General features: G+C 37.6%; 1 protein-coding gene across 1 annotated transcript; it reads left to right on the top strand.

Annotated features, from left to right (window-relative positions):
* The first annotated feature begins 145 nt into the window (after positions 1 to 145).
* Positions 146 to 6,160, top strand: polr1c (RNA polymerase I and III subunit C). The gene is made up of 9 exons (XM_060871401.1): positions 146 to 270; positions 499 to 570; positions 656 to 763; positions 1,627 to 1,759; positions 1,982 to 2,101; positions 2,399 to 2,551; positions 5,118 to 5,267; positions 5,415 to 5,531; positions 5,643 to 6,160. The coding sequence occupies exons 1-9, from the start codon at positions 199 to 201 to the stop codon at positions 5,762 to 5,764; spliced, it is 1,047 nt and encodes a 348-aa protein (XP_060727384.1). The 5' UTR covers positions 146 to 198; the 3' UTR covers positions 5,765 to 6,160.
* Positions 6,161 to 10,897: the final 4,737 nt, after the last annotated feature.

Raw genomic sequence — 10,897 nt, 5'->3', positions numbered from 1 at the left:
CCAAAACACAACAGCTTTGAAATACCACACATAATTCCACACGTTAATAAAAACAGTCATGCTGTGCCAGATTTTTGGTAATCAATTTTGTTTCAACGAATAAAGCGCTGGAAATATTTACATTCATTTTATTTTGAAATGTAAACACGGTTTTGAGCGGAAGTCTGGGGGAGGTGGTGCAGGTGTAAAGTGGGCAAAATGGCGGTGCCTATGAGCAACGTGGATGAGATCCGTGACAGAGTGATTTTGGGCGAATTTGGCGTAAAAAATGTATGTATAATATCTCTGACTTACACATAACCTCTGTTCGTTATCAGATTAAGAATAAATTGAATTATTAAAGACACTGTTTCCTGTGTGGCTGCCTACTGATAACTGTTTACATTGACACTGACAGTAGCTGCACTGTATGTATTAGATAAGACAAGGTGTTTTATGTGCACGTGAATGGATGAGTTTTTAATGTCTTATTTTTTTTATTTTCTTTTTTTATTAAAGGTTCATTCTACAAATTTTCCTGGTAATTATCCTGGTTATGATGACACATGGGACCTCAAGAAGTTCAAAACGGTATCATAAACGTTTAGCTCTTGTTACGTTTGTCATATATGGCTGATCTTTTTGAAAATGCTTTTTCATAACTGTGCTGTAATAGAATTTCAGGCTGGATGTTGTTCATATGGATGAGAGCACGTTGGAGTTTGATATGGTGGGAATAGATGCTGCCATTGCTAACGCTTTCAGGCGGATATTACTAGCTGAGGTATGATATTATTTATTCTTATTATCTCTGGTATTCAAAAGAATATACTTAACCTTAGAATCGAAAAGACACTGTGTGGACAATGTAAATACTTGTGCAAAGTGACTTGAAGCTGCAGTTTTTTTAAACAGTATCTTAAGTCCTAACTATGCTAAACATAATATGCTTATGTTTTATTTAATTTCTTATTTGGCATGTTGCATTCATCCTTTTGCTCTATGCTGCTAATATTTTTGCTAAACTGTGTTACAATATAGATTGTTATATGGCTATGCATTTATGGACACTGGGTCATAACACCCATGTGTGGCTTCCCCAAACTGTTGAAATAAAGTTGGAAGGACAAAAAACTATAGTAGATTTCCATGGAACTAAGAGGCCCAAACATGTGTCAGCATTTCAATGCATCTGGGCACAAGGCAAGCTCCATGAAGATGGATTGACAAGGTTGGGCTGGAAGTACTCGCGTGTTCTGCATGGAGCCCTAACATCAACCTCATTGAACACCTGTGGGATGCAGACTGCATGTCAGCCCTCTTCACCCAACATTAGGGTCTGACCTCGCTAATGCTCTTGTCCCTAAATGAAAACAAATCATTATAACAAATTATTACAGCCATGCTCCAAAATCTATCCCCCAGAAGACAGCAAAGGGGGAATACATATTGATTGAGATGCTCAGGAAGAATATATGGGAGTGATTCATCACGTGTTCACAAACTGTTGGCCATATCATGTATACAGTGTATCGAGTTGATGTGTGTTAAACATGCATCATACTTAGAGCAATTTATGTGCTGATTTTTTAAAGTCGTGTACATTTGGCAAAGAGATATTGATTTTATAATATTTTCTTTATTTAGGTCCCAACCATGGCAGTTGAAAAGGTTTTCATTTACAACAATACATCTATAATTCAAGATGAGATCCTAGCACATAGGCTTGGCCTGGTACCCATCAAAGCTGATCCTCGTCTTTTTGAGTACCGGAATACTGGTAAACTTTTCCCTATCATTTGCCATTTCCCTCCTAAGCACTTCTAAATTTTCTAGTCAGACTAATGGTCCTGTCGGAACAGTCAATAAGCTTGTCAGTTTGAGTACCTTTAACCATTAAATGCTTTGTTCTTGAGCTTTATTTTTTTAATATCCTGTTTAAACACAAGATACATATTTTAGGCACACTGTTTAAAATGGTTGTCTTTTTCTTTTCTGTTAGGCGATGAGGAAGGCACAGAAATCGACACAATTCAGCTTCAGTTGAAGATCAAATGTACAAGGAATCCAAGGGCATCTAAAGATGCCTCAGATCCCAAAGAATTATACCTTAATCACATGGGTAAGTAGATCAAAGTGTTAAAATCGTATGATTTACAAATAACTGGAGCATTTGTGCATGTCTTATCTGTATATATGGGAAACATTTTTTTTTTTTTTTGAGAATGTGACGGTAATCATTATTTTACATTATACTTCATGTATAATTCTGTTTCCTGTTTAATTTACGGTAACACTTGAATCCTAATTCTGAGGCTGTTCTCACCAAGGATTCATTACAGAGGGAAACGATTAATCTACTGCTATTTAAGACACCTGCAAGAGCAACTACATTTCTTATTATTGTCTTATTTTTCAGTGTATTCAAGGGACATGAAGTGGGTGCCTATTGGAAATCAGGCTGATGTGTTTGCTGATGCTGACATTGGTCCTGTGCATGGAGACATCCTCTTGGCACAGCTTCGGCCAGGACAAGAGCTGGACATAGTTATGCACTGCGTTAAAGGAATAGGTGAGGAATATAAACTCTAGTTGGCTTTTGTGTCTAACATACTTGTTAAAACATTATCATTATGGACAGTTCATAAGAATATATTACATTTATGAACATATGAAGAAAAACTGCTAAATAACTGGAATTACCTTTACCCTTTGGTAAGAAAGTGTCTATGAATTCATGTTAAACAGCTTTAGGGAGAAAAAAGTCAGAGTTTTTTTTGGTTCTGTTGAAGTTATCCAGTATTTTCAACAGAAGCCTGTCCAAATGATTGTGTTAATAACATGTATGCTCAACCCAGTCTTACGGCAGTTTGTGACACAGGTCACGAAATGTAATCTATTTGATTCGTGTTCGTGGACACGAATTTCCCTTTTTTTTCGTGTCACTCAGCAGGACTTTCGATCTAATGTTTCAATAGGAAGCATCTTTCGTGTCTGCATCACATTTTTATTTGAACACTTGTTCAAATTTGATCATTACGTTCCTGGGAAGTGGTTTGAGCGCAATGAAGGAGAATTCGCGGACTGCAGAAATCAGGAGAATCAAATAAAACGGATGGTCTTGACATCGTATTGTTGAATGATCAAGCACACTTTCGTGTTTGTGTTGAAAGAATGATGAGGAGATCATTAAAAGAGAATCGGCGGTGGGTCATCAGGTAGTTTTGGCTGACATCTAGAACACAGTAAAAGTAGATAAGGCTCATGGGCACTGTAGTATTTAGTTCACTCTCCGATCTGACACCAAATAGATGGAAAAACAGCTTTTCTCAGAAAAGAAACCATAGCACAATGGTTAGTACTATACAGAATATAAAGCAATAAAAACAAGGATAAAATCTCCTGGTTAAATGTTGAGTAATGTAGTGCTTAAAGTTTAAAAATGAATAACAAATGAGCAAAAACAATGCTTCCGAGTGGCAGAAAGAAAAACGTGGTGCAGACACGAAAGATTGAAGCTTCCTATTGAAATACATTACAGTGATGCCTCGAGATACGAGTTTAATTCGTTCCGTGACTTTGCTCGTATCTCAAATTGCTCGTATCTCAAAACAATTTTCCCCATTTAAATTAATTGAAATCCCATTAATCCGTTCCAGCTCGCAAAACTCCACTCCAGTTGTTTTGTTTGTGTTTTGAATATGAAAAATATACAGTACCTGTATTTATAAATGACAAATTTTGTATAAAAACATACAGTAATAAAAGAGAATGTTAAAAAAATAAACTGGTTTTACTTTACGGAAGATGCGCACGGAGGTTGAGGGAGGAGTAAACAGGAGGAATTTTGTCTCGTACGTACACTTTCACACGTAAACTTTTTTTGTTCACTTACTCGCTACTGTACACTCTTAATGCTACTTTACACTTAAATGGAACTTAACTAAACTTCACTAAAATTAACGAACTTAAATCAAGCATCGCGTTAGTTCTGGCAGGCCACGTAGTCAAGCGTGCATCAGCTGTTAATCAGCTGTCCACGACGCGCACCAATCCGGTTACGACATCCATATTACCCGACCATTTAAATTCCCATTCATAGAGCCGCTCTAGCGCTTCGCTGCTGCCGCGATCTAAACTCCCTCCTCCAACCCCGACTCCACCATGCCGGAACCTGTGTTCGTTGTACCAGTTTACGTCATAAATCTCCACAGATTTTTCTCTCTCTCCCTCTCTCTCTAATTATTTAATTATTTATTTATCAATTCATTCATTTATTACTTTCCAAAAAATCGTAAGCGAGCATATCTAATACTATGCATGATTAGTGGTTCTGTTATACGGGGGGTTTATTCTATTTTCTAATCGCTGCTCTCCCCGCTCTGACTGCGCATGCGCATGGACGGGTGTGTGGATTCTTGCCCAGTACAGAACCATACCGCTAACACTAACTGTATGCATATCATCTAATAAATTCTCTTTTGACAAAGTGGTCCTGACAGAACTGAAATTCTCTTAACTTAATTGCTACAATTTCTGTTTGCTTTACATTAATTTTGCTTAATTTTCTCCATCGCTTTTCTCTTCACTTGTTTTTGCCTTTTTTGTCACTCTTTCCTCACTAACATCTGCCGGTTGTTTTAATAAAAAACCTGTCCGGTCGGCATATTGGATGCGGTGTAGTCGCACAAGTTCTAATTTTATAACGGGTCCGAAAATTACGGATCCGCAGATGGTCGGCACCTCACGCAACACATTTGCGACTCTCCATAGGAAATGAATGACTTCCTGTTTATCGACCGTCGTTTGTCGTGTGCAGTGGAAAGGCGGCTTTAACCGAGTGAGACGCTCGTATCTCAAAAAATTCGTATGTCAGAGCACTCGTATCTCGAGACATCACTGTAGATCGAAAGTCCTGCTGAGTGACACGAAAAAAAAGGGAAATTCATGTCCACGAACACGAATCAAATAGATTACATTTCGTGACCTGTGTCACAAACTGCCGTGAGACTGGGTTGGTATGCTACATATGTGCTGATGAACAGTTTGAATAAATTGAATGTTCATTTATAATTTTGAGTTCTGTCTGAATTGCATGTAAAGTAAATTCTTATCCATCTTCTCTTTACATTGTGTAGGTCAGGACCATGCTAAGTTTTCCCCAGTGGCCACTGCTAGTTATAGGCTACTTCCTGAGATCACATTACTGCAGACCATTGAAGGAGAAAAAGCTGAGAGATTAAAGCGCTGCTTCTCACCTGGAGTTATTGAATTGGAGGATGTTGATGGTATGATTATCTTTCTCTCTCTCTCTCTCTCTCTCTCTCTCTGTCTCTCTCTGTCTCTGTCTCTTCCAGTCTATTCACAGCCTCAGTAAAGCACTAAAGTAGTTTTCAGAGAAGTGTGTTCTTATATTTTATATATTTCTTTTTAAGGGAAAAAAGTGGCAAAGGTGATCAACAGTCGCCTGGATACGTGCAGCAGAGAAGTGCTTAGGCATGATGACCTAAAGAGTTTGGTCAAACTCGGAAGAGTGCGAGACCATTTCTTATGTAAGTATTTAAAAAAAAAAAGCTTGTACAATATAATTGCTCACTATTGGGTATGATTGCACCAGTAGGATGAGGTCACTGGCTAATGTTCTTCTTTTATTTCTCTTTCAGTCTCAGTAGAATCTACTGGAATTTTACCACCTGATGTCTTGGTCCGTGAGGCAGTTAATGTACTCATCACAAAGTGCCAGAAATTTCTGTCTGAGCTCGATTCAGTGACTGAAATGGAGTAAAATAAGGAACATTGGTGCACGTGTTTTGAACACAACATTAACAGGACTACACGACTTTGAATGTGTCGTAGGATTGGGTAGCTGATGCCATGCATGATTCGGGAGTTTTCTTTCCTAAATATAAAAGCCTTGAGTCGTACAGGAAGCCTTGATGATATTAGATCTATATCAGCTGTGAGAGCTAGTGTTCTATTCTCATTCTTAAAGCATCTGCTTTGCTCAAAGTAGGTATTGCTTGGCTGGTCCTGATGAATGACTATGAGCTTAACTTTTGGCACTTGTCCATGTCAAGACAAAGGCATCAATAGTCTCATGAATCTCAGTGTTCATTTTTCTCCATGAATTTGTTTGGCATGAAACATTGTACATTGTTTTGTATTAAATTTATTGACAAAATGCCACACTGGTACCTCCAGTCCTTTTTTATTTTTTTTTTTTTTGCGAAGTCTTTTTATGACAAACAAAGTCAAATAACAATACAGAATCCCATTTTGGTTTTACACGAAAAAGGAGTAAAATAAAAAAAAAATATAACAATAATGGAAAGTAAGTAAAAAGAAAAAGAAGAAAAAAAAAAACAGAGTCCTGGCCCTTTTTAATTATCAAATACAAGTAATTTTAAATTTACAAAAGAAAAGAAAACCTAATCCGGCAAAACCTGAAGGCCTATGAAATATGAAATAAACGGTTGCCATTTATGAAAAAACCTGGCGGTATAACCTCTTATCGTACATTTAAATTTCTCAAGCTTAATAAAAAACGCTGTATCCTTTAGCCATTGTGAGTGAGATGGTGGGACAGAGGACTTCCACTGAAGAAGGCGGTGACGTCTGGCCAACAATGTAAAGCTAATAACTTTTTTTGCATAGAGTTTAACTGAGATGCTTAATCTGGAAGTTGAATATATCAATCAATGGGCAGGGTTGCAAATGTACTCCCAGAATAGTGTACATCCGACTGAAATAACCCGACCAATAATTATATAGTCATGGACAGAAAAAAAAAAAATGTGAATCAGGTGACATTGTGAGTTACAGCATCTGTCACATTTGTCCTCGACATCTGGGTAAATTTGAGACGACCTTAAACTGGATAAGTGTGAGACGAGCACATGAGACATTAACAAAGCCATTCACAACACTATCCCACCACCCGTCCCCAAGCTGAAGTCCCAGTTCTCCCTCTCAAGCAGCCTTTGTTTTGGATCAGTTCGATGGTCACAGAAATCCAGAATACGTTTGTAGATCTCAGAAACAGCACCTTTTCGTTGTGATTTACATGTAAGCAAGCCTTCCCACCAGTCCTTTTGAAATGTTTGTTTTCGTTGTTTTTATTTCTCTGTGTTTGTCTTACTTTAAAGTTCCAACCATTTCTCCACTGAAAGCAATTAAACGGGGTTAACCAGGTTAGAACCAATAACTTTATTGGGGTGGCAGTCTAGGGTGGGGAAAAATATAAATCCACATCCATAGAAATCTTTGGCGATCTTCTTTAAATAAAAATACCCTCACCTCAGCAACGTTTGTTTGGTATAAAAACTACTAGCTACATAACATCTAATACATCTTATCATTGGCAATGCTAGTGTCCTTTATATTATTAGCTAATGGTGTCTTGTAACTAACAACTAAATAATGAATATTGTTAACATTAAAAAGAACTTTGACCAGTTTTTGCACATCGGTTTGTAAAGGTCAGTGGAGCCACATGACTGATGATCATGAGCACTGGACAATCATGAAATTAATTTGTAGATTTCTCTGTTATTATTATTATTATTATTATTATTATTATTATTATTCAAATAGTGAGTTTTGCCACATTGCTCATATGTCATCACAAGGTCACAAGTCAATGTTTAATGCGGTTTTGCTTAATGATAGCCACACTGAAACTACATTTTAAATTTTAACCTGCTTACTCCTGAATGCAAGTGTTATTTCTGCTGGTATGTGTGTGCCAGAGGTGGGATTAAGTCACACATGTGCAAGTCACAAGTAAGTCTCAAGTCATGAATGTCAAGTCAAAGTCAAGTCAAGTCGTTTTTTAATATTTGTCAAGCAAGTCTCAAATTTGCGACTTAAGTCTGACTCAAGTCAAGTCATATGACTCGAGTCCCCCATCTCTGGTGTGTGCATCTGTCGCTTGCAAAGCTTTATACATGGTGTGTTATTAAGCAGTTTTACTGATTTATATTTGGATTGTACAGAACATACAAGTGGCTTCTAAGGTACCAGTTTGATCTCCGCTTGTTCATTTCCAGGAGGGAAGTCATTGAAGTCTTTTCAAAGCAGTGGCACACAACTCAAGCTTCAATACACCTGGTCCAGCTCAGGAAGAGATGAAAGATCACCTAATGAATTGGAGCAGATGTATTGGGAGCATATAAAGCTAATGAGCATCTAGGACTGTCAAAGATGCCCTCTGAGAAAGCATAATATATTCCATATGTTGCTATATGTTTTCCAAGTATAAACAATTAGACTATTTTTCCCACTTACGTTAATCAGATTTTGAATGAATATAACATTTACTCATGTTACACCATTTACTTGATGCAAAATTGTGTAATAGCAGATGGACTAAATTATGTAGTGCCAGTGTGACTCAGTTTGGGCACTGAACTGAGAACTGAGACTCTCAGGTAGCAGAGGTTGGCAGAGTGTGTGGAACCACTCAGACTTGGCTTTATCAGACACTTTACTTTGTGTGCTCCATGCTTTTCTTTTTTCCTTACTTTACAGCAATTGTTGATGTGTAGGTACTCTAAACCACTCCATCTATAATCTCTGCTTATTTTATTTAAGTGAGTACTTATTTTCTACAAAAAAATTCACTCTAATTTACAGCAATAAAATATTTAGTGTTTTAGGCTTCACAAGCATCCCTTCATCATAACAATAATAAGGCTTTTAATTGTGCATTTAAAAATAGTAATAATTAAAAATATTACTAGGAGTGGGGTGCGATTACATTTTGAATGGTTGCATCTCACTTGTCTCCATTGTAATATTATTTCCTGACATATTTGTTGCTAGATTTCATACGCTGCTTCAAATAAACTACAATGAACAAGCCTACTGGAACCTCCTTTGGTTCTTAAGATAAAAAATAAAAATGCAAATTATGAATTCAAAGTAAACTTTTCTCCTGTCACAATAAATTGTAGCTGATGAAAACTTCTTTAAATCACATAGCTAATTTTATTCATTCATTCATTCATCTTCTACCGCTTATCTGAACTACCTCAGATCTCAGGCGTCATTGGGCATCAAGGCAGGATACACCCTGGACGGAGTGCCAACCCATCGCAGGCACACACACACACACACACACACACACACTCGGGACAATTTTCCAGAGATGCCAATCAACCTACCATGCATGTCTTTGGACCGGGGGAGGAAACCGGAGTACCCGGAGGAAACCCCCGAGGCACGGGAAGAACATGCAAACTCCACACACACAAGGTGGAGGCGGGAATCGAACCCCGACCTTGGAGGTGTGAGGCGAACGTGCTAACCACTAAGCCACCATGCCCCCTAGCTAATTTTATATTAATATATATTTAGAACGATAATTCATATAAATGTTTTTTTTTTTGCACTATATAGCCCAAATAAGGTTTATAGTGACATACTGGAATTTTTTTTTTTGTTTTGCCTGGCTTGTATCAGTAACTTCACATGATGTGTTTTATAATAAATATATTGCTCATCTGTACTAATGAAAAATCTGTATGGGTGTATATTTAGATTATTGGTTATAACAAAATGCTGATGAAATATACATATATTTGGTTTTAATTAACTGATTAAGTTGATTTTCTATTCAATATTTGGTGTCTGTGCTGGCAATGGAGGACGATCAGTTAAAAATCCTTTCTCCTCCAGATGGGCTGCATTGCCATTGAGGCTAATTACTGGAGGAGGCTGAAGTCACTACAGCTGCACTGCATCATTTTGAGCATGTTTCTGGCAACAAACCACCAAGCCAGACACACACACAAACACACACACACACACGCATTGGTTTGTATACGCACATGTGCACATGCACACACAAAAGGCAGTTTAATTTGGGCCAGAACATCATCCATGGTGTCTGGAAGCTGAAAAAGGTGACAAGAAAGTGGGTCACCTTCCTTTGTGCCGCAAGCTTACACTCATCATTAGCACTCAATGAAGGATGTGGAAGCATGTAGAATTAAAATGGGGAATATCATTGAGCACTTTCTTTTCCACACTCCTTCCTCTGACTTCACAGTCTGACTCATTTGTTTTTGGCAAACACAGATTCTGCTCTTAGCTCTTTAAATTATATTTCTTCAAATCATAAAAAAAACAAAAACAGACACCATTAGTACAAAGTCATTATGCCATTGGTGCCAAATGACTGGATGTTTGGCAATTTTGGAAGTTAGGTATCTGCTTATGTAAGGACTGCTGATATATACCGTATGTTATAGTTTGTATATATTAGTTTAGATTATGGTCATTTTATTCCTGTTAATCCTTGTAATCCTTCCATTGTGCTAGGTAGACTACAGCTAAAGTAAAGTGTAGTGTGTAATGACACTGACTGCATGAGTTAAGACTCGGGTGTTGTAGTCATTACTGCACTGCACTGTAGTTATTGCTGACGTAGTGAAATAGTGTTTGAGTAAGGAATCTGTCTAGTCAGAACACAATATTTGAATAATAATTAAATTATTAATACTAGAGTACTGTTTAGAATAAGAGACTGTTGCATGTTGTACTGTTGCATGAATAGTGCAACAACAAAAAACAGGTGTTGTCATTGGCATTTTAGGCCAAGCATATCTACTGAGTGGAATAGAAACACAATTTCATGTGATCTGGACAGCAGATGACTGTCTTACTATTTCACTTATGACTGTGAGGGCAACAGAGCTCATTTGTGACAGTTATTTTAGCCTGGTCTAAAGAGTGCCTTAATGATCAATGCCTTCTTGGTGTAGGTCACAAGTGGCTGGACTCTAAGGCTCAAGGCTGGTTGAAGTTAATTGAATGTGAGGCGCCCGTCTGCCTGCATGTATGCTTTCTTGGCTGCGTGTTTCCTGCGAGTGAGAGACAGAATAATGCTGTGCCTTGTGTGCCCCCAACGAGCGAT

The sequence above is a fragment of the Tachysurus vachellii genome, chromosome 6 (genome assembly GCF_030014155.1).
Source record: "Tachysurus vachellii isolate PV-2020 chromosome 6, HZAU_Pvac_v1, whole genome shotgun sequence".
Classification (NCBI taxonomy): domain Eukaryota; kingdom Metazoa; phylum Chordata; class Actinopteri; order Siluriformes; family Bagridae; genus Tachysurus; species Tachysurus vachellii.
The sequence above is the reverse complement of the archived record's forward strand: the minus strand, read 5'-3'. Positions and strand labels throughout refer to the sequence as shown.

Bases quoted from the DNA above. Each gene is read 5' to 3' on its own strand.
- polr1c (XM_060871401.1), top strand. From the start codon at position 199: ATGGCGGTGCCTATGAGCAACGTGGATGAGATCCGTGACAGAGTGATT. The intron at 571-655 runs GTATCATAAACG...GTGCTGTAATAG, and splicing joins ACCTCAAGAAGTTCAAAACG to AATTTCAGGCTGGATGTTGT. The intron at 5,532-5,642 runs GTAAGTATTTAA...TTTCTCTTTCAG, and splicing joins AGTGCGAGACCATTTCTTAT to TCTCAGTAGAATCTACTGGA.